Source organism: Schistocerca nitens, chromosome 6 (assembly GCF_023898315.1).
Source record: "Schistocerca nitens isolate TAMUIC-IGC-003100 chromosome 6, iqSchNite1.1, whole genome shotgun sequence".
NCBI lineage: Eukaryota > Metazoa > Arthropoda > Insecta > Orthoptera > Acrididae > Schistocerca > Schistocerca nitens.
This window is the reverse complement of record NC_064619.1, coordinates 43,855,740-43,880,561: the sequence shown is the minus strand read 5'-3', so window position 1 is coordinate 43,880,561 and position 24,822 is coordinate 43,855,740. Positions and strand designations below refer to the sequence as shown.

Sequence of the window (24,822 nt, the reverse complement as noted above, 5' to 3'; positions counted from 1 at the left end):
GTTCTGTTTACGGCATCATGATGGTCGCATCCGTTTTTGGCGACATCGCAGTGAACGCGCATTGCAAGCGTGTATTCGTTATCGCCATACTGGCGTATCACCCGGCGTGATGCTACGGGGTTCAAAAATGGTTCAAATGGCTCTGAGCACTATGGGACTCAACTGCTGTGGTTATCAGTCCCCTAGAACTTAGAACTACTTAAACCTAACTAACCTAAGGACATCACACACATCCATGCCCGAGGCAGGATTCGAACCTGCGACCGTAGCAGTCGCACGGTTCCGGACTGCGCGCCTAGAACCGCGAGACCACCGCGGCCGGCTGCTACGGGGTGCCATTGGTTACACGTCTCGGTCACCTCTTGTCCGCATTGACGGCAGTTTGAACAGTGGACGTCACATTTCAGATGTGTTACGACCGGTGGCTCTACCGTTCATTCGATCCCTGCGAAACCCTACATTTCAGCAGGATAACGCACGACCGCATGTTGCAGGTCCTGTACGGGCCTTCCTGGATACAGAAAATGTTCAACTGCTGCTCTGGCCAGCACATTCTCCAGATCTCTCACCAATTGGCCGAGCAACTGGCTCGTCACAATACGCCAGTCACTACTCTTGATGAACTGTGGTATCGTGTTGAAGCTGCATGGGCAGCAGTAGCCGTACACGCCATCCAAGCTCTGTTTGACTCAATGCCCAGGCGTACCAACGCCGTTATTATGGCCAGAGGTGGTTGTTCTGGGTACTGATTTCTCAGGATCTATGCACCCAAATTGGGTGAAAATGTAATCACATGTCGGTTCTAGTATAATATATTTGTCCAATGAATACCCGTTTGTTATCTGCATTTCTTCTTGGTGTAGCAACTTTAATGGCCAGTAGTGTAATAAGTTTATACGGAGTCCAATTTGACGAAGAGCGCGGCGACAGTGTTCAAGGGGAAGATAGTCGTGTTGGTGTTGGTGTTTGTGGACGTTGACGATCATGGTCGCGGAGATGCAGGAGGTAGAGTGTGAAGACCGTGCAGATGGCCAGCTCCTATGACACAGTGCTGAGTGGGCTGTCTAGCTTAACGCCGGAATCCGGAATGCAGGTGACGGCGGCGGGGAAGAACTGTAGAGACAAGTGCTGGCTCGGCGGGTACTCACCGCTTCCTGGCGAGCAGCAGGCTGCACAGGTAGAGCTGCTGCAGCTGGTCGGCGCTCAGCTCGCCGGACATGGGCCGCGCGCCGCCGCCGCATCACTCGCCACGCTGCGGTCACAACAGCCCACACTCAGCTGGCGTCTGGCCGGCCGCCGACCCACACCCCCGAGCTAGGTTCACACACCCCCACCGAAGAGCCACCTTACGTACCCCCGCGTCAGTCAGCACAGCACTTCGTCCCACACGTACATCGCGGAATGAGTGTACGGGAAAACTAGAGCTACTACGGAGCTTTACTGACGCCCGTGCTTCCTGCACACCATTCGCGAATGAAACACGGGTAATTTTTCGGCAGAGTAGATATTTGTATGGACAAATGGGAAATACCGCTTAATACGAAATGCCGAATTTTTCTGCACGCATTCTACACACCGTAATGCTACTGAACTACATATTGCGAAACACGAAAGCCGAACTACGTTTACACGCCAAAATTTTTGTACCAAATCGTGACTAAATTACAACTTATCACATGCGACAGGAGGCGTCTAAGGAAGAATTCACGAGTTCTGTTTCCGCGGAACGTGTGTGTCCAAGTCGTCAATTTACGGTCAAACGAACTAGCTAGCTATCGATAATTTACTAGCGTTCAAAACAACGAAATAATACACTTCAGAGTGCGGCAAAACTTTCGGGGCGTGTTCTTTACACGCAGGTTCTCTCTCCCGCGAGTAGTTAGGCGCAATTTCTCCAGTGTTTCGGCAGGTATTTGCAATTTTATTTTTGCAATGTGTATCTGGAGTCAACCCAAACAAATTCTGCTGCTCATGTCTTTCATGCCACATTCAGCGTCGATGGAAAGTTTCAGTTTGTTTCCCGTTGCAAACAAAATGGTTTTTAAAGTGGAATTTTTCGTACCTGTTCGACAGAGCGGCCCCGATCTAGTCTATTGTAATATTCGTTTTACCGATATGCATTTATAGGAACAGTAAAACACGAGATATAACGAATACTCGAGCAGCGACAGCACCGCCATGGCTCGCGCTGACTCTTGCCGCCATGCAGAAGCGTGCTGGTCAGTCATTACCGGAGAAACAATTAGTTTTCGTGTTTTACTGTTTAAACATAAATATAAAATGAATAAAACGATATATTTCTTTGGGAGCGCTTTGTCTAAAGGGTACGTAAAATTCACATTTGAAAATCATTTAGTGTGTAATGGAAAACGAACCGACGCTTTCCCCTCGACGCTAGGCGTCGTATGAAAGACGTGATGAGCAGGATTTGTTTGGGCTGACACCAGCTGCACGTTGCAAAAACACAACTGCAAATATCTGCCGAAACAACGGAGAAAATACGGCTGACGGCTCATCAGGAGAGACACCAGCTATGGACATGGGTCCGGAGGCGCTTTATTTCCGCGTTACAGTTCAGTCCTTACAACTCTTGATACCACCTTAACTATCGGGAGACAAATTCTTCTTTCTTCAGTGCGATGGAATATGTACTTATGTATGACGGAGCTGCTGATGATTTCAGTGTTAATGCAAGTTGGCTTAAACACAAAAAAAAAAGTTTCTGTGACCGATATATATTAAGAGGTGGATGAGTTCTCTGGTCTCTACGTTCCCTGGGCCGAAGCGTTAAAAACTTTCATTTATGGAGGGCATTTGATACTACTTACGTATCAGCCCGCCCGGTTGGCCGTACGGTCTAATGCACGGCTTTCCGGGCGGGAAGGAGCGCCTGGTCCCCGGCACGAATCCGCCCTGCGGACTTGTGTCGAGGTCCGGTGAGCCGGCCAGTCTGTGGATGGTTTTTAGGCGGTTTTCCATCTGCCTCGGCGAATGCGGGCTGGTTCCCCTTATTCCGCCTCAGTTACACTATGTCGGTTGCGCAAACAAGTTCTCCACGTACGCGTGCACCACCATTACTCTACCACGCAAACATAGGGCTTACACTCGCTTAGTGTGAGACGATCCCTGGGGGGTCCACCGGGGGCCGAATCGCACAATAACCCTGGGTTCGGTGTGGGGCAGCGGAGGTGTGAAGTGGACTGCGGTAGTCGTCGTGGGGTTGCGGACCACTGCGGCTGCGGCGGGGACGGAGCACTCCGTCGTTTCTAGGTCCCCGGTTAACATACAATACAATACTTATGTATCAAACGCCGGTACCAGATGCACAATATTCTTGTGAAACACGGTGATTCGTCAGGGAAACCCGGATTCAGATTGAAGGTGGGCTGATGTCGGTGCTGGTGGCATTTTAAACTTTTTCGTACAAGTAAGAGTTCCATGTGATGTGCTGGTATGAACTCTTCTTGTATGTTGCCCTCACTTACACACTATAAAAAGTTATTGAAAATGATTTGAAGCCTGGAATTTAAGCGGTTTACGGATCCATGTCCTTGTAACAGATTTTCTTCTTATTAGTTTCAGTAATGTGATCCGTAAGTCTAGGCATACCATTTTTTCATATACTATAAAGAGTCATAGCACCACCAACTGAAAAAGGAAGTAAATATAATGACCAGACACCACACAGTAGACGGAGCACTCAGTTCACACAGTAGACGGAGTACTCAGTTCGGTCGGCAGGACAGCTATAAACCGCACACTAATAGTGAGCTTTGTTGTTTCCGAGGCGTGGAATACGGAAAAAGGGGATATCGTGTAGGACGGGCATCGTGCTAGGCTTGTTACAGCGAGATGTGGCGTTACTTCACGACGATAGATCTCTATAAACACAAAGCATGTTCCAAAGTATTTGTATCAGAAGTCTAGGGGTGATACATCAAGTCATGTGGAACAACTTTTGTTAGAGACAAAATATTTGCTAACGTTTTCCAGAGACAGTATGCATCTTTTTACTGAATGCGCTGGCCTCGGGATGACGAGGTTACACCAAACCAGCATGGTCTACCAACCAGGTACGATGTATCCATACTATCCACCCAGTAAATTGATATAGTGATTTTAAACAGGAAAACCTTAACAAGAGCGTCTCTGTGAGGACAAAGGTATTTTAGAAACGAAACAGGAACTCTTGATCTTACCCCCATTCACGCAGAGCAGAAGATTAGATTATAGGCAACACACAAAGCAGCTGAGTGCCTATGTCCTGCAGCCTGTCAGGAGCATAACCAATACTGCAGGACACCTTGTGTCACCAGAAAGCTTCAGCAAACATTTTGGTTTTAACAAAAGTTGTTCCTCAGAACTTTATCACTCCTAAGTGTTTGATGCAAAGGTTAAATAAGAAGAATTACTTGAATTCACCACACAAATTTTTGCAGGCAGTGCTCTTCACAGACGGGGCTTTCTACCAGAAAGTATTCGGTGCCGAGAGGATGTAATTTATGCTGATAGTCAAAGCACTGAATGAAAGAGTGTCTACTATGGAAGATCGATTCCATTCGTTGTTCTGGCGCAGTGAAATTATTAACCGCTTTCAGCACAAGTCCTCTGAAATAACAGTTTGTTGAGCAGTACCTACAACAGGTTGACCCCCTGATCCGTAAGGCAGAATATAATACCCCAGAGTAATGCATTCATACCCTACTGAAAGAAAGCACTGGTCGTGTTGCCAATCTTAAGAAGGGCTCCAGAGTTAACATACAGTAGTGTGATACCTGCACTAACAGACAGATGGAGTTACGAGTTTTTTAATGTCTAGAATCGATACGATCTCTCTCAGTCCGTAGGTGGCAGGTCACAAGTAAAGAGCAGATGCGAACAAAATAATAATCTGCTTCCAAAAATAGATCGGTGACGAACGAGATGGAAACAGATAAAAGACAAAGGAATTCACGTTCCTCACTGATACATATGGTAAAATTTAGTATCATGCAGTTGTGAAAGTATTGATAACAACAGCATTGTCAGTAGTACAATTATATAATAATTATTATTATTATTATTATTATTATTATTAGTTTGTGGGGCGCTCAACTGTTCGGTCATCAACGCCCGTAAGAAGTCCCAATTTTTTACACAGTCTAATTTACACGCAATCCATTCGAGCCACTATCACAAATGATGATGAAATGATGAGGACAACACAAACACCCAGTCCCGGGGCATAGAAAATCCCCAACCCTGCCTGGAATCGAACCCGGGACCCCGTGATCCAGAGGCAGCAACGCAGGTAAGATGATATTTCGCAGTTTCTTCAAGGCATACATCTGGCTGTAAGGATGTGAAACTTGCTATCTGCGCAGTAATAATGTCTTGTTCTGCGCTACAGACGTTCCATATCATTAGTCGTAGTTAAAGAAGTTAATAAGAGCGTTTCTATCGCATTTTGCAGCTAAACTTGCGGCCACGACAATGCTTGGCCAATATCGGGATACCACGGCGCTAACAGCCGTCCCCGCATATGTTTAAGAGTTGTTACCTTACGCATGAGCAGCCCGCTTGTACGGGGAATATACAACCGTGCAAAAACTGTAACATTGCGGTCGCTGCAAAGAATGCCAGAAAAATGCTTCAATCATCAGACTGCATGCTGTAACAGGCGTAAAAAGGGTTGCACATGGAAGTGCAAGCGTTGTTTTCTAACTTGCCCGGAAAGTAAAAAAAAGCTTTCACGTGTTCAGATTTTTCCTCGTTACTAGTTCGATAGTGGAGCGGAAAGAACCATGTTACTCAGCAAATAATAAATGTGAGCAATAAAGACTACCGCAAACAGAAATTGCCACAAGAGTTTGCAAGTTTTCTAAAGAACTCTTAGTAAACAGAACGAAGTAATTCAAGAGCCATTTACTCTTCCTGTCACATACACGAGAGTAGACCATACAAGCCAGCAGTTCGCTAACGTCCGCATCGCCATCACGCGAGAGCCACGGCTGAGCCGTGAATTAATGAGGAGAGTCACGTCGACGCCGGACAATGGCGACGTACAACGGCATCAGCACAGGCACATCATCTCTTTGTTCTCACAAGTAGTTTCCGCCTCTGGTGGTATCTTCAAGAGCGTGCTCCACGTAAAGCTCTTCTCTGACCGCATGCACCTTTTCGCACGACCGATACCACGTTCCGCTACCGTTTCAACAAACAATCCTTTGAAGGGACACTCGCTGCGGGATCAAAGAGGGAATTTACTTTTTTCCGCTTTGTTAGTATTCAGCAGCTATCGTCAGAGAAGCAATATCCGGCGTGAAGAAGTGGACAGCAGAAGGGAATGGTGCGAGGATGGTGGTGGTGTGGGGGAGGAGAACGAGGGGGAGGACAAACAGGGCGCAGCCTATCCGAAGGCCCTGTCCTGATGTTGATGTTGGGTTGGATACAGCTCTCCATCCTACTCTATCCTGTGCAAGCTCCTTCATCTCCCAGAACTTACTGCAACCTACATCCTTCTGAATCTGCTTAGTGTATTCATCTCTTGGTCTCCCTCTACGATTTTTACCCTCCACACTGCCCTCCAATGCTAAATTTGTGATCCCTTGATGCCTCAGAACATGTCCTACCAACCGGTCCCTTCTTCTTGTCAAGTTGTGCCACAAACTTCTCTTCTCCCCAATCCTATTCAATACCTCCTCGTTAGTTACGTGATCTACCCACCTTATCTTCAGCATTCTTCTGTAGCACCACATTTCGAAAGCTTCTATTCTCTTCTTGTCCAAACTGGTTATCGTCCATGTTTCACTTCCATACATGGCTACACTCCATACAAATACTTTCAGAAACGACTTCCTGACATTTAAATCTATACTCGATGTTAACAAATTTCTCTTCTTCAGAAACGCTTTCCTTGCCATTGCCAGTCTACATTTTATATCCTCTCTACTTCGACCATCATCAGTTATTTTGCTCCCCAAATAGCAAAACTCCTTTACTACTTTAAGTGCCTCGTTTCCTAATCTAATTCCCTCAGCGTCACCCGACTTAATTCAACTACATTCCATTATCCTCGTTTTACTTTTGTTGATGTTCACTTTGTATCCTCCCTTCAAGACACCATCCATTCCGTTCAACTGCTCTTCCAAGTCCTTTGCTGTCTGACAGAATTACAATGTCATCGGCGAACCTCAAAGTTTTTATTTCTTCTCCATGGATTTTAATACCTACTCCGAATTTTCCTTTTGTTTCCTTTACTGCTTGCTCAATATACAGATTGAATAACATCCGGGACAGGCTACAACCCTGTCTCACTCCCTTCCAAACCACTGCTTCCCTTTCATGCCCCTCGACTCTCACAACTACATAACTGTCCTGATACTTCCTTCATAATAATACACTGTCGAGTCACATTAACGTGACCCCTGTCAAAAGCCTGAATAACCACCTTTTGCAGCGCACACCGCTTCGAGATGTGCAGAAGAGCCACTGAGGTTCTGGAAGGTACCGACAGGGATGTTGAGCCATGCCGTGGCCAGCTGTGCCAGGTTTCTCGGATGAGGACCCAAGGCGCGAACAATCCGATCGAGATAGTCCCACAGATTCTCAACTGGATTTAAATCCGGGGAGTTTGGTGGGCAGCGGAGTACGGTAAACTCATCTTGGTGCTCTTCGAACCACGCGCGTACACTGCGAGCTGTGTGAAATGTTGCATTGTCTTGCTGGTACATGCCATCGCGCCGAGGGGGGAGGGGGGGGGGGGAACTGCTTGTAGGAGTGGAGATGGTCCCGAAGGATAGATGGCTACTGGTGCTGATCCAGTATACGGAATGCCCTCCGACCTGAACCGTTTCGACGATTGTTGCAGGGTATTTTGTTTCGAAAGTTTCAGGCCGTGCCGCTAACGGCCATGTGTCCTATGGAGCATAAAAAAGGCTATTCATTTGAAAAGGCCACGTGTCACCATTCAGTGCACGTCTAGTTGCAGTAGTGGCGCGCAAATTCCAGCCTTCGTCGCCCAAGAACAGCAGTCAGCGTGGGTGCCTGAACCAAGAGCCTGTTGTGGAGGCCCATACGCGGCACCATTCTCTGAACGTTCGTTGAGGAGACATCGTTGGTGGCCCCCTCGGTTCATCTGGGCTATCAGCTGCTGAACAGCTGCACGTCTATTCGCCCGCACACGTCTCCGCAGCTGTCATTCTCCCCTGTCACCAATGGCCATTGGTGCACCGCAGTTGCCTCGGCGCCGATTTTGGATAGCGCCATTTTGCCATGCATGATATACAGGGTGTCTGAAAAGCCTTTCCCTGGTTACATAAATTGATAACTCAGGCTAGAAGTAAGATACAAACATGAAACTGGTGTCTAATTGTTTACAAACTATCAAAGTTTTTTTCACACATCAGTATACTTCCACATGAGCACCCTTGGTAGCACATAGCACATCTAGGCGATATTCAATTTCCGTCCACACATTAGCCAACATCACTGGAGGGATCGATTCAACGACTGTGGTTATCCGTTGCCGCAGGGTTTCAAGATCTGGTACACGTGTTCGGTAGACCTCGTCCTTGACATAAACCCATAAAAAGAAGTCTAACCATCTTGCTGAAACAAGGCAGCTGAAGCAGCTGAGGAACAGCATACAGTTGCAACATGTCCAGATACCCTGCAGATGTGATAGTAGCCTCAGCGAAGAAGAATGGCCCGATAATTCGATCGTGCAATAGCGCGCACCAAACATTCACCTTTGGACTGCCTCTGGTGCACTCCATGACCTCGCCAGGGGGTTGTGAATCCCAAATGCGCACATTATGGCGATTCACTACTCCACTGACAAAAAAGGTCGTTTCGTCGGAAAAGGCAATTCGTCTGAGATAACCATCATCGTCTTCAATACGTGATAACATTTCGACCGCAAAGTCATATCGACGTGTGCTGTCATTGGTCAACAATGGAAGTGGAAGTTTACTGATGTGTGAAAAAAAACTTTGAGAGTTTGTAAACAATTAGACAACAGTTTCATATTGGTATCTTACTTCTAGCCTGAGTTATCAATTTATGTAATCAGGGAACGACTTTTCGGACACTCTGTACTTTAACCACGGCGACAAGCGAACAGTTCACAACCTCGGCTGTTTCGGAAATGCTTCCACCTTGGTCCGAAAGGCAATGACATCAGGTGAATAGGTCCGTTTCCGCATTACAACGACTGCACTGTTTTCCGCGTCCCCTCGACACACTTTACATGTCCTCCACTACTAGTGTTGCGTCTGTGAGTCTTTACTGCACGTTTACGTCGAACAAAGGCGGTGGTCACATTAACGTGACCGGACCGTGTATTTACGGAAAGCCCATTCACCGATGCCAGCAATCTCTATTCGAGGACGGCTTGTTCTTGTCAGACTCAGCGCTTGTAACGCTGATGCTGTTGTGCAGCAATGCATCTGTGAACTTATGAGATGGCAAGTCAAGTCGTCTTCTCCGTGCAGCCAGTTCACGCGGTGTCAAACTATTTACAGGAAAACTAACTTGTCAATGAGGGTGAATTTCACAAGTGAGGTATTTTCGGCAAGTTTCAATATGTTGCTCTGTGATGTATCCACGTTACTGCGCACCTTCTAGTGACTGTGGTTATGATTTATTCCCAATTACTTTTGCAGCGTGATATCGCTCGTTGTTGTGAGCCACAGCTAGTCAGCTATCGAAAGCTTTGAACTAATGTTCCCGAACTATAAAGTTTGCAAGTGGCGAGTGTATGATAGCTGGCAAGTTTAGTATTGTCAGGCAGTGGGGGACTCTCGTTCACTGTCAAATGTACAGGAAGCCATACGTGTTAGCAAGGAGTAACAGCTGAGGTCATCAGTCCCCTAGAACTTAGAACTACTCAAATCTAACTAACCTAAGGACATCACACACATCCATGCCCGAGGCAGGATTCAAACCTGCGACCGCAGCGATCGCGCGGTTCCAGACTGAAGCGCCAACAACCGCTCGGCCACTCCGGCCGGCTAGCAAGGAAATATTCGTAATTTATCTCCCAAATAAATTATAGTTTACTAATTATTAATAAAATACGAAGCATTATCGGTTTATTAAGACAACCGATGGCTGCCATCGACCAAATTAAGCCAAATGACTACTGATGGTAAACGATAGCATGAGCTCACTTTGCAGTGCGCCGAAATTTGTCTACTTCTAAGCGCGATTCCAGTCAGTAGCTCCGTCAATAGAGATCATTGTCACAGTTCGACAATGTTAATTACATCCCTCAGTGTTCAGAAGTTGTTTATTTTGTAAATAAATAAACAAGCTCCGTTGTCGTCCTAATCTTTCAATAGTTTCGAAGAGGTAGCATCGCACCTTGTGATACTCTGCCACATATTTCACAGTTTATTTTCTGCAGGGACATTATGAGGACAAGAAAGTGACTAATGCGCCTAGAGTTGACTCACAGAGTTCACAGCCAGAGGCTGAGCAACCGAAGCAAAGACCAGTTTGTCGGCCACTATTTCAGCTTGCACACACTTACAGCGGCGACAGTTCAGCGTACGAGTGACGCAGTAGTGGCAGAGTATGATTCGCGATCCAGACAGACGGTTTTTCCAATCTAAGATTTGGAGGATCCGATGCGATCTAGAAAAGCTAAATCCTTTCATCTCCGAATAAAATAAAAGTGTATTGGCGATGCGAAAAGCTGAAGCGAGTTAAAGTCCGTAAATCCTAAGCGCTATAGTGCGGTCGAACTTTCAGTTACGACTGTAGTCGCGTGTGTGAAGTAACCGATGTTTCGTAAAATAAAGGTACCCAGAAAGCTACAGCGCTCAGCTTAAATCTGCAATGACTGCCTGCCTTCCCATTTGAAGTTCTAATACTTATCACAGATGCCGGACACTGTAAGGTTCACTAATGATTCATCCTCAACGGCACGCGTGAACCGCGCCTTATGGCAGGCTGATGCAACGTAGTGATAATTTGCGGCAATACAGTACAGAGTTGCCTCCTTACATCATCACTGTATATACAGTGCGGCAGAAGACACTGCGACAATAGCATCAGCAATATAATACTAGTACATCAACATACCAATCAATGCTCCTAGCACTTGTCATTAACCTTACATTCCATGCACGTTACACGGAGCATCCTCACCGAGCGAGGTGGCGCAGTGGTTAGCACACTGGACTCGTATTCGGGAGGACGACGGTTCAATCCCGTCTCCGGCCATTCTGATTTAGGTTTTCCGTGATTTCCCTAAATCGCTTCAGGCAAATGCCGGGATGGTTCCTTTGATAGGGCACGGCCGATTTCCTTCCCCATCCTTCCCACACCCGAGCTTGTGCTCCGTCTCTAATGACCTCGTTGTCGACGGGACGTTAAACACTAATCTCCTCCTCCTCCTCCTCCTCCGGAGCATCCTCGACAAATGCTGCAACGTTCGCCTGTATGCGGAGACAGACAAGCAAATTGGAATATCGCGTTTCTGTCGGAAGCCTCAGTGTAAAGCCCGGTAAGTGCGTCCAGGTAATTGGCAATTACCATGAAATACAAGCCGGTCTGCAAAAGCTTAGTGAGGGAAGACATAGTGGCGCGGTAGTTTGTGTGTCTGCGTGAGATGCGACCGGCCGCAGTTAAGTACTCACGAACGGTGCACAGCGTGCCGCAGAGCTCCCACACCATCACACTTAGAAACATCTTGCAAACCACCTAATCAATGAAAACAATATATGCTGAACATGGGAGTTACTTCACAGGGACGTAATACACAAAAGACATCAACAAAATTCACATATACGCTTTCCTGGCGCGCGGACACGGCATTAAAGACCCTTACGTGGCAATAAAAGTCCTCATATAAAGCTGTGACTTGGAATTCTAATGTAGCCTAATAAAAAATGCTACAAAGACAGTAGATGGAATTTAAAATTAAGTTTTATACCTAATAGATGTCTTTCCGACATCGACGACGTATCCACCAGCAGTTAACTTGCTGACATCTACCGAAGAGAACCTTCACGTAAGCATTAATGGGCACAGGCATTTGACTGCAGAGAAAGAGCGATAATGGAAATTAAAATTGTAAATGTTTCATACATGTACCGTAATACTATGCAAGCCAATGTACAGTGCGTGGTGGAAGGTAGCCTATATCGCTTCAATATTATTGGTTTTCTTTCTGTTCCATTCCCTCAATGAGGGAGGGAACATCTGTATTAGTAAACAACTAACCAGGTTAATGGTGCACGTCCCCACTTGCAGCTTGCCTATGTAACTGCTTCCAAGGGGGGAAAATTTTTATTTCCAATATTTCATATAGTTATTGATCGAATTTAAAAATTTAAAACGCTCCCATAATCTATACTCATTAAGAGTTTACACCTGTATTAAAGGTTTAGCACAGTAAGGCAAGTATTACAATTAGAAACTGTGTGTTTGTCTCGAGGCAGCGTAACTAAAGTTGCGCAGATTGCCTCGACTATACTCATCGAGCGTTTGATAATGAGAATGCTTAGCAACTTCCAACAAACACAATTTCAGTCCTTTTCTAAACTACTTCCCGCTTAGACCTTTTCTAAACTACTACTCGTTTACATGCTTAACGTCAAATGTTTAACACCGTAAATCATTTGTAAAGTAATCAGGCGTTTGAAGGGCTTTTATAATTGCGAGTTAGATTATTTAAAGAATCTGTGGTTTCCTGGCGACTATTTAAATGCTTCTGTATGCGCCCTAATCTCTCTGATGTTACTCTCATGATCCCTCGGCGAGACTTTCTTAGGTGGCATGATAATGGTCGTCGAGTCATCTTAGAATACAGGTTCTTTGAATGTACTCAACAGGGTTTCACGAGAACTATGTCGTCTTTCTCCCAAGGATTCCCGTTTAAGTTCACTGAGCATTTCTGTTATGCTGTCATACGTACTTAGACTCTCCGTGCGCCGGCCGCAGTGACCGAGCGGTTCTAGGCACTACAGTCTGGAACCGCGCGACCGCTGCGGTCGCAGGTTCGAATCCTGCCTCGGGCATGGATGTGTGTGGTGTCCTTAGGTTAGTTAGGTTTAAGTAGTTCTAAATTCTAGCGGACTGATGACCTCAGAAGTTAAGTCCCATAGTGCTCAGAGGCACTCCCCGTGCATTTGTGCTACACTTCCATACCAACTAAATTTCCCGGACATTTCTTTTACACTTCCATAGGGACAACGAGCCTAGCAGTGCATGTCTGAACTCATTCAATGTCTGTTTTCATACTAGCCGGCCGAAGTGGCCGTGCGGTTAAAGGCGCTGCAGTCTGGAACCGCAAGACCGCTACGGTCGCAGGTTCGAATCCTGTCTCGGGCATGGATGTTTGTGATGTCCTTAGGTTAGTTAGGTTTAACTAGTTCTAAGTTCTAGGGGACTAATAACCTCAGCAGTTGAGTCCCATAGTGCTCAGAGCCATTTTTTGTTTTCATACTTACTTGGTAAGGACAGCTGCAGAACTAGAAGAAATTTGGGACACGGATGCACATTCCTGCTTTGAGAGGAAGTGTATATTTCAGAGCCTTCAACACACTGACTGAGAAAGCTGTATAAAGCGTTGCTTTAAGAGACCGACGTAACAGAGATCAGTTGAATGTTTACAGATGAGTTGAACCCATTTTGATGAGAAAATGTTACGCACTTAATATCTACCTCTGTAGTTTTAAGGGCAAATTAAGAAATCGAGGAAAGTCTAGCATGAGATTCAGTGCCAGTCGATAAGCAGCCACCTTAGGTAGTTAGGGCGACAGGAACCTGTAAAGTACAACTATAAGATCCGCCCCCTCTCGTAAGCAGTACACAGACACAGAGGGTAGAGTTCAAAAGCAGAGTTTTGTGGAGGGGGTCATAACGATCAGATATAGTCGATAACCCGTTCTCTATACGTTGTCTCACCTACAACGTGACTGCAAGACACAGACTACCGAAAGAAATGTGCACACAGAGTGGTATAAAGAAGCCCCAACTAATCAACGTGTTGCGGGTACTAAACTGAGATAGTTATGCAACTGCTCTGGTAATATATGACACCTTCGTACGCTCTCCAGCATATTGAAGCCACCAGAAAAAGCAGGACAATTGTGACTACTGAGGAACTACCGTGTGATGAAAACTCATTCCGCTCGTCTCTTCTGACATATACAACTAAAGATGAAAACTTGAAGTATATTAACTGCACAGAACATACAACTACTATACCTAGTTATTTACGAAAATTGGCAATGAAGACCATAAACAAACGTGCTGCCAAATGTAGACCCGATATGCGTATATACAGGGTGTTACAAAAAGGTACGGCCAAACTTTCAGGGTACATTCCTCACACACAAATAAAGAAAAGATGTTATGTGGACATGTGTCCGGAAACGCTTAATTTCCATGTTAGAGCTCATTTTAATTTCGTCAGTATGTACTGTACTTCCTCGATTCACCGCCATTTGGCCCAATTGAAGGAAGGTAATGTTGACTTCGGTTCTTGTGTTGACATCTGTGAACGTTTGGGCAGGCATTGTTGGTGATGTCTTGATAGGGCCCCATGTTCTTCCACCTACGCTCAATGGAGCACGTTATCATGATTTCATACGGGATACTCTACCTGTGCTGCTAGAACATGTGCCTTTACAAGTACGACACAACATGTGGTTCATGCACGATGGAGCTCCTGCACATTTCAGTCGAAGTGTTCGTACGCTTCTCAACAACAGATTCGGTGGCCGATGGATTGGTAGAGGCGGACCAATTCCATGGCCTCCAAGCTCTCCTGACCGCAACCCTCTTGACCTTCATTTATGGGGGCATTTGAAACCTCTTGTCTACGCAACCCCGGTACAAAATGTAGAGACTCTTCGTGCTCGTATTGTGGACGGCTGTGATACAATACGCCATTCTCCAGGGCTGCATCAGCGGATCAGGGATTCCATGCAACGGAGGGTGGATGCATGTATCCTCGCTAACGGAGGACATTTTGAACATTTCCTGTAACAAAGTGCTTGGCGTCACGCTGGTACATTCTGTTGCTGTGTGTTTCCATTCCATGATTAATGTGATTTGAAGAGAAGTAATAAAATGAGCTCAAACATGGAAAGTAAGCGTTTCCGGACACATGTCCACATAACATATTTTCTTTATTTGTGTGTGAGGAATGTTTCCTGAAAGTTTGGCCGTACCTTCTTGTAACACCCTGTAGATACGAATGTTATGGAATGGAGATGCTTTGAACTACCTGAAGAATCATCTAACGTGAGTGGAAAGCTGACCGCAATATTACGAGCCCTGAAGTCCTCAATGCAGTGTGTGTGTGTGTGTGTGTGTGTGTGTGTGTGTGTGTGTGTGTGTGTGCGCGTGGGGGGGGGGGGGGGGAAGAGGGAAAGAGTCATATTATCAGATTATAGATTCGCATTCGACTTTAACGACTCTTGCAACCCTACAGTGCAATACACACACACACACACACACACACACACACACACACACACACACACGAGAGAGAGAGAGAGAGAGAGAGAGAGAGAGAGAGAACATGCACAAAACCGACTCTGTGGAGAAATGGGCAGTGTGGTCTCTATGGCGAACAACAGGTACAACTGGAATATGACCAGCAAAAGATACTGCAACAACGAACCGCCAAAAACACTACAGTACCTAACCGCAGACAACAACATAGAATGATGAACGGAAGGGAGCTGTTAACGGCACAGTCCTCCACGCAAGAGCTGCCCAATAATGACACCCGCTCGCCTAGGCCGGGATGGGCCTCTGTGAACTTCGGAGCCGGCGATACAGGCAGGTAAAGGGAAACAAATGGTTCAAATGGCTCTGAGCACTATGGGACTCAACTGCTGAGGTCATTAGTCCCCTAGAACTTAGAACTACGTAAACCTAACTAACCTAAGGACATCACAAACATCCATGCCCGAGGCAGGATTCGAACCTGCGACCGTAGCGGTCTTGCGGTTCCAGACTGCAGCGCCTTTAACCGCACGGCCACTTCGGCCGGCAAAGGGAAACACATCACGATACCGAGGCACTCGTCAAGAAACTGCTCAATCTCTTTCCTTCAGCCAACCAAAGCCGTCACTACAGCCTGGTCAGCTTTAGTCTCATTATCACTTGTTCTCCCCCTCTTGCACTACTTGAGGCCCTATGTAGGAGACGGACAGCTCAAAGGACTTGTCTTATTATGTTTTACGATACGAAGTTCGCAGCAGTGCTACATGCAATGAGAAAAATCTGTCAGCACTTGAGTATCCGAACAACTTCGTGATCAATGAGCAGTCCACCGAAAGTTTAAAAGGTGTGAGCAAAGTGTGCGCGCTGTCTACTGTGGAAAATGTATGGAAAGTTCTGTAATGGTAACCAAATAATCGAAATGGGGGCAAATATAGGCTCTTGAGTCACATCTCCACAACCACATCCGTGACGGCCAATACGTGCTAGTGTGGTGGTTGTCGCTGTAAAAAAAAAAAAAAAAAAAAAAAAAAAAAAAAAAAAAAGGCTCTGAGCACTATGGGACTTAACTTCTGTGGTCATCAGTCCCCTAGAACTCAGAACTACTTAAACCTAACTAACCTAAGGACAACACACACACACATCCATGCCCGAGGCAGGATTCGAACCTGCGACCGTAGCAGTCGCGCGGTTTAGGACTGAGAAGAAACAATGCAAAAGGATGTAACGTTCACATTGTGACGACCAGATAGCTCACATATTTTCTCGTTGTAACAGGGAGTGCTGTATACAGGTTAAAACAGAAGTGTCTGCCAGCAGAGCCAGAACGGGAAGGGAAGGGAAGAAAGAGGGGTTCGCCGTCCCGTAACGACTCCAGCCGGTGTGGCGCGGCTGGCGCTCATTAGCGACTGGTTGCCCGCGACCGCAGACCGAGCCGCGATCGATGGCTCGTCTGCTCACGGCCGTGTGCGTGGCGAGCGGCCTCGGGCTCTGCAGCATGCGGAATCACGTCCCAGGCAGGCAGGCCGCGACGCGCGACAACAGGTAGCGCCACAGGGCAGGGACGTGCCGAGGCTGCCGGAAACATCGACACGATTCTATCTTTAAATACGAACATTTTAGCTGAGGCTTTACCGTGGCCGTTACTGATATCGAATGGAACAATAAGTTTACTGTTACCAGTCACAGTTTATTTATACCCACAACGTAAGGAGGTCTTCCAACGCATGTATTCAGCAACTCTAACAAAAATCTCCACAATCATTGAAAACTTATTACGAAACAATAATGTTGTTACGATGTACCGGGTGATCAAAAAGTCAGTATAAATTTGAAAAAGCAATAAATCACGGAATAATGTAGATAGAGAGGTACAAATTGACACACATGCTTGGAATGACATGGCGTTTTATTAGAGAGGAAAAAAAAAGAACGAAGTTCACAAAATGTCCGACAGATGGCGCTTCATCTGACCAGAATAGCAATAATTAGCATAACAAAGTAAAGATGATGTTCTTTACAGGAAATGCTCAATATGTCCACCATCATTCTTCAACAATAGCTGTAGTCCAGGAATAATGTTGTGAACAGCACTGTAAAGCATGTCCGGAGTTATGGTGAGGCATTGGCGTCGGATGTTGTCTTTCAGCATCCCTAGAGATGTCGGTCGATCACGATACACTTGCGACTTTAGGTAACCCCAAAGCCAATAATCGCACGGACTGAGGTCCGGGGACCTGGGAGGCCAAGCATGACGAAAGTGGCGGCTGAGCACACGATCATCACCAAACGACGCGCGCAAGAGATCTTTCACGCGTCTAGCAATATTTTTTTTTTGTTCTAATAAAACCCCTTGTCATTCCAAGCACGTGTGTCAATTTTTACCTCTCTATCTGCATTATTTCGTGGTTTATTACGTTTTCAAATTTATACTGACTTTTTGATCACCCGGTATATTGGTTTTACTTCGTGATAATGTTTCTCTATTGCTGTATGTTGTTTCCAGCTAGCAGCTTCCGGACACTATCTTTGTTTACATATAATGCTTTTCGACAGAGAATGGAGCCTGGTGACCACTGGAGTTGTTCTGTCTTGTGTGATTTTATTTTCACCGTTAGATATACGAGGGTAATCCCAAAAGTAAGGTCTCCTATTTTTTATAAGTACAGAACTCTGTTTGTGTGACAGTTGGTCACACTGTTATGAAGAGTGCTTCACGCGCTGTGTGTAAACATGCGCACGCCGCTCTGAGGCGCTCAGTCTTTGCTTGGCAGCCGTTGAGAAAGGAGCTCCCGTAGGATGTTACCGCCAAGTGCGAACTGCGCGCAGTTATTCAGGTTTTGAACGCAAAAAGCACTGCGTCGATTCAGATCCATCGCCAATTGACGGAAGTGTATGGTGAGTAGTGCATGGATGTCAAAAATGTTCGTAAGTAGTGTAGAGAGTTTGCAGCTGGTCGGACCGAAATTCACGACGAACAAAGGAGCGGGAGACAGTCAATTTCTGAGGAGACAGTGTTGAAGGTTGGGCAAAGCATGCGTGAAGATCGGCGGATCACCCTGGATGATCTCTGCACGTTGGTTCCTGAGGTTTCCCGAAGCACCACTAACACATTTGTAACGGAAACATTGAACTACCGGAAGGTGTGTGCAAGATGGGTGCCACGCATGCTGACTGAGGACCACATCCGGCAACGAGTTGATGCTTCCCGCGCATTTCTTCACTGCTTTTGCAGCTGAACAGGACAACTTTCTGGACTCAATTGTCACGGGTGACGAAACCTGGTCATACCACTTTACACCTGAGACCAAGCAACAATCACGCCAGTAGTGGCATCCTTCTTTGCCAAAGCCGCGGAAATTCAAACAAATACAGTCTGCCGGTAAAGTCATGACAAGCGTTTTTTTTTTTTTGATCGGAAAGGGGTATTGTTGGTTGACTTTATGCCCACTGGGACCATAATTAACGCTGACAGATACTGTGACACAGTGAAAAAACTCAAACGGGCAATACAGAATCGGAGAAGAGGAATGTTGAGCAAGGGCATACACATTCTCCATGACAACAATCGCCCACACATCGCTCGGCAAACCGTTGCTCTCCTGCAACAGTTTCAGTGGAACGCAATCACCCACCCACCCTATGGTCCTGGCTTGGCGCCCAGCGACTGTCACCTGTTCCCTAGGTTAAAAGAACATTTGGCCGGAAAGCGATTCAGCTCCGACGACGCGGTGAAAGAAGCGGTTCATAACTTTCTGAACAGCATGGCGGCGAGCTGGTATGACATGGGTGTACAAAAACGGCCACAGCGTCCTCAAAAACGCATCGACAGAAATGGTGATTACGTCGAAAAATAGCTAAATGTTCAAGCTGTAAACTGATAAAAACCATTGTAGAAATATACTTATAAAAAATAGGAGACCTTGCTTTTGAGATTACCCTCGTACGTTTACTGCCGGCCGCGGTGGCCGAGCGGTTCTAGGCGCTTCAGTCCGGAACCGCGCGACCACTACGGTCGCAGGTTCGAATCCTGCCTCGGGCATGGATGTGTGTCATGTTCTTAGGTTAGTTAGGTTTTCGTAGTTCTAAGTTCTAGGGGACTGATGACCTCAGATGTTAAGTCCCATAGTGCTCAGAGCCATTTGAACCATTTTTTTCGTACGTTTACTTTTTAGTAAAGAAAAACCAAAACCATGCTCTGTAATAGCGTTTTTGTTTCTCCAATAGACAGTGATAAAAGTTAGCCTAAGATATTAACACAATACACACACATGTCATAGTAACACATGTAAATCCACTTGATTGTGGAGGTTTAAACCTTCGAAACGCGTTGTGGCTATAGATAAACTGTGACTGGTTTCAGGAAACTTGCTTCATTCGAATTCTGTTTTTGTTACGCCAATCGTAACCACCATCTACCGAAATATATTCGTATAAAAGGTGGTTTTGGATGACGAAAAACTGCAGGGAACAATCCCTGAGAGGGTATGGAGCAAACAGGTTCAGATGGACAGACGGCCAGAAATGAGTTCCACGTGAGGTACACCCACTTGAATGTGGAGATGAAAGATCTTTGACTGCGCAGGTTTCAATTATTGAAAGCACGCATGAGAACACGTTAAGTAAGTGATGTCGTTCTGTCTGTACCATTGTTTTAGTGGTATGGTGGCAGCGAACCACCAGCACCATTTCTGTCTTAATCTGTGGTCATGGTAGATGTCGAGATACCTCCACACCGAAATGAGGAAGTAAGCTGGAGTATCATCATGTAGTAACTACATCACACGTCGTACCACCAAAGGCAGCGGACGCAGGGTCACCCGCAAGTCTGCATATACGCATCGTCTGTGAGGCGTTGTGGGACAATAAAAGGTCCCACGTGACAGTCCCCAATGATCCCCGTTCACACACTGAGGCTGAAACAGTGCTTATAGTTCGCTGCCATCATACTACCAAAACACTATTACGGACAGTACGTTCCCACTTGCCTGATGTGTTCTCATGTGTGCTTTAAATCATTGATAAGTACACTGAGAAAGATCTTTCATCTCCACCTTCGAGTGATGACCCTCTCTTGGAACACATTTCTAGCAACATGCCCGTGAGAGCTTTATTAATTTTTACCCTCTTGGGGATTGTTTACTACAGTCTGTCCCCATTTAGCAAAATCTCCCTGTACAAAATGGAACTTCTCGTGAAGAGAAATATATCGCAAGGGATAATGTTATATACCTACATACCGGCACTGAATGCGAATTTTTGACAGTGGAGTAGGCGATTTAACTATCAGTTCAAAGCAGTAGAAGAGAGACATCTACAAAAATTTGAAAACACGAGGAGAAGGGACGGAATCCGAAACAAAGCCTTTCGGGGAAATTAAAATGCAAAGCCTCTGGAGAAAACTACCTCAAAGACGTAGCTGAAGTGATTTAGAAACGTCCAAGAAATGTCTGAAGATCACCTGTCAATGTTAGTGGACAAGATATGGGTACAAGGGAAGGAAGGACGAAGAAAGCCAATAAACAAGCGAGAGAGAGAGCGGGGAGGGGGGGGGGGGCGGCGGCAGAAATCTGGACTGCAGGCGGGGAAAGCTGAAGGTCCCTTGTATCCTCCATGGGCATCCATTTGCAGCCCAAGGCCAGTGTCAATTCTGTTCTAGACGTGAGAATCTATCAAAGGATTGGTAAAAAAGATCGATAAAATTCCGTTTATGTGAAGTAATGATAAACTTATTATTTTCAAATTGAAACTTCCGTCATAAGATGCTATTCTCTCATTGGTCCATTCAGGAACTGCAAGCACAATCGGCATTTCACAAGAACGTGTGGGTCACATTATTGCTTTGCTTGGCTATCGGAAGATCTGTGCACGATGGGTACTCCGGATGACCAACCTCAACTTCTTTCACCTTAATCGCCCTCGTATAACACAAAAAAGGCAAATATGTCCTGGACAGAGTTAGGGATGTAAAATAAGGGAACTAACTTTTCAACTTATCTGGCAGTTTCAAATACATTTAAATAAAAAACATCTTGCCATATTCGCGCTTTTTTATTTGTTAGTATTGGTACCCTTGTCGTGTAAATTAATGCATCGTGTCCAGTAAAGTAACATGATACATCATGTCGTGTAACATAACATAACACATGCCATCATGTCATTCAACGTAGCATTGTCATGTGTAGTAAGACAACGTATCATTAAAGTTAGGGACGCATAAATTGCAAGATGCAGGTGTGCAAACACGTTCTAGTTAGGACGGATCACTAAATTGGGGAAGTAAGGTTAACTCCTAAAGTAAGGTTAACTCCTAAAACAGCGGGAATATGTCAAGTGTTTTGATTTAAATGTCTTTGAAGCTGCCAAATAAGTCGAAAAACCAGTTACCTTCTTTCACATCCCTAACTCTGCCCAGGACATATTCTCCGTTTTTGTTCTATGAGAGGAGCATTTGTCATTCGAGTCCCCAACGCTTACTCTAACATAATTTTGACATTAGATTGCCATAGCTTGCTAATCTATGTCGATTTTTTTCTTTGTCTTCCGAATCATATTGCTTATATTGTGGCAACGAATAAAGCTTTCACAAAACAACAGGACGACCATTAAAAACATGTATTTGTCTACTTTCTTACAAAATTTGAACAGATTCGCACAAGTTTGAAACATAAAATTGACGTGCGTCGAAGAACTCAGAAAAAACGTATTTTTTTGTACATAAAATCCGAATGAAATCAGAATTCTGAAAGGCTGTTTTCAATTTTACATTAAGAATGTATGTTTTGTTTATCTGATTCACTGTAAACCGTTTCCGCGGATTTAGTTCACTTAAGGACTAATTTTACGTCAACATTTAGCTCGACTTTAAACCAGCGTATCTCAAAAAATGGTTCAAAATGGCTCTGAGCACTATGGGACTTAACATCTGTGGTCATCAGTCCCCTAGAACTTAGAACTACTGAAACCTAACTAACTTAAGGACATCACACACATCCATGCCCGAGGCAGGATTCGAACCTGCGACCGTAGCAGCCGCGCGGTTCCGGACTGCGCGCCTAGAACCGCTAGACCACCGCGGCCGGCAGCGTATCTCAACAACGGATAAAGATTATTGGATAAAAAATTTCATTTATCCATCTTCGCGCAAAGTTTGAACCGTTTCGTCCAAGTTTATATAAATGGCACGGTTCAAAAACCTAACAGAGAAACGTGCTTTTTGCATGTTTTTGTACGAGTCCGATCGGTGCTGATACTAATGGTGAAATTATCTGAGCATTATTTTCAGTCCAGTTCAAATCTTTTCCAGAAGAAATTAATCTGTTCGCACAATTTGCCTGGGAGCCAGTTCCGGTTCGTGGTACAAACGATGCTTAATATACTAATATATTCTGTATGATGGCCACACCAAGAGAGATGTTCGAATGATTATACAAATGGCCGCTGATCCGCGCTAAACCAAAAATTTTTTTCCCCGTGTTCGTTGCTCAAATAGGAACCGATCACCAACAGCCGCCCCTCCCCCCCCCCCTCCCCACCCCTAAAATCCACTATTCTGCATGCGGTCTTTTCATAACTATTTGTTAAAGTGCGTCCGCGCTGTATCGACTGGTCGACTAGTCACCATGGATGTATCGTTCATATTCTGGGACCTTGGGAAAGGAAATATAGCCATTATTTGCAAATTTCCACAACAGGAACACCAAATACGGCACTGTAGCTCGCTAAGCTGTATTCCAACAGTGCGTCTGCTCCGCTGAGCCTGTGGCGTGTAAATCGATCTCACAGGGTATTGGTTCACATTTCGTAGCACACAGCGTAATCCGAAAGGATTTAATACGTTGATCGCGCGCCTGAAAGCTTCGCAACGCGGAGTTCCACGTTGTGTGGTCACAGAAGTCTTCCCGCTCCACATCGGCTATCATGCCTCCCATCCTCTCCCTTGAGGACAGCTTAACGAAGACGTGTGCATCCTAAGGGTTCTACTGACCGAGAATAATCAGAGCAGTGCACAGTCTCTTCGGCCCGGCATCCAAACAAACCTGATGGCAAATATTAGCCGTCGGGACCTGCAGTTTGCAGTGCGCGCGCACAAATCGCTGCAGACTCCTTCGCCTTCAGGGCCTCCTTCGACGTTGCGCTAGCCGGCCTTGTGAGCAGCCCTTCCTCCGACGCAGCGGCTCCTTAATTGGAACAATCAATTAGCGGCCGCAGCAGGATGCACGCTAACGCAGCTGATCCCACTACTGTGCCGATTACTAACAGTGGGCGGGGGTCCTGCTGATCGGGTACCAGTTGCTGCTCGGCACACCAAATCAGCCTGCCATTAATTGCAGAGTACGTCAGTGACTGAATGCGCGCACACACACATTCCCACTCACTCTCTCACTATGGAAACTCCTTCGTTAATATGCTAATTTGAATCACAGCCGTGGCGGCCTAGTGAGCGCACCTGACTACAGCCCCAGAAGTCCTCTCCTCAATCTCGAAAAAGGGCTGGAATTTTTCCTTGCTCCAGTCCTCCAGGATGGCCCCAGGTTGACTCAGCCTGCTATCAAGTGAGTAGCATTGCTCCTTCAAGCGAGCAAAAGGCCACCCGGGCGGTGGAGCCACCACCTTCCCCTCCTAGCAAGGCTGCATTCTACCTGCAACCAGGCTAATAGCTTGTTCAAGAACTTTACGTCTGAAAATGCTTACGCGGACAACACGGCAAGTGCTACAACCCGATTTCCCAGAAACTTCTCTAAGGGGTCAAAATAACCGAACACATGACTCGGCTGTGGTTCTAAAGTCGAATTAATGTTGTCACAAAGCTGAGATAACCTGAAGAAGACTGCTGAGGAAGCTATCTCGAGCACAGCCCTGCGTTGCTGATTGTCTGCACTCTACTGAGCATTGACAAAAAGACCAGAACGAACCCAGGTGTTTTGCGACATATCTTAAATGAACAGGAATCCCATGGCTGGCTACTTTATACTTCACTGTGAATTCTTTCACGCATGGTCCGCAACCCACTTCGTAGAACAGAACATTGTTACCATCTTGACTAGACGTTTACCAATGTTATAATTAGACCGCGGATTTTAGGTAAAAACCTGTTTTGTTCCTGAGTTCCTATTTGCATAAAAAATTATACTTATGCGTTTCATGACTATTTACACTTAATAGCGTTAATTCTATAGAACTTAAAGAAGCCTATTTCGACGTTAGTGCCTATTTCGGCTTTAATATCCTAAAAAGTGCCTATTTCATCATAACAGTGGCTCCAAGTTTCTCCACACTATACGACAGATGGAAAAAATATTTTCTGCCCAGCGTGCAGCAAGGTGGCTAGTTGATATGCGCTCATGCTTCGTATTTGCCTAACACTTCGGTCTT

The 24,822-nt window shown here is 45.7% G+C and overlaps 1 protein-coding gene across 4 annotated transcripts in view; it reads right to left on the bottom strand.

Annotated features, from left to right (window-relative positions):
* Positions 1-24,822, bottom strand: part of LOC126263671 (homer protein homolog 2) — a 334,081-nt gene that overhangs the window by 175,710 nt on the left and 133,549 nt on the right. Inside the window, exon 1 of one of the 4 annotated variants that reach the window (XM_049960783.1) lies at positions 1,149-1,268. The exons of the other annotated variants lie outside the window; for them this stretch is intronic. Coding sequence (XP_049816740.1) covers positions 1,149-1,219 — 71 coding nt within the window. The 5' untranslated portion in view covers positions 1,220-1,268. Of the gene's footprint in view, positions 1-1,148; positions 1,269-24,822 lie in introns of those variants that run through there. 4 annotated transcript variants of the gene reach the window in all.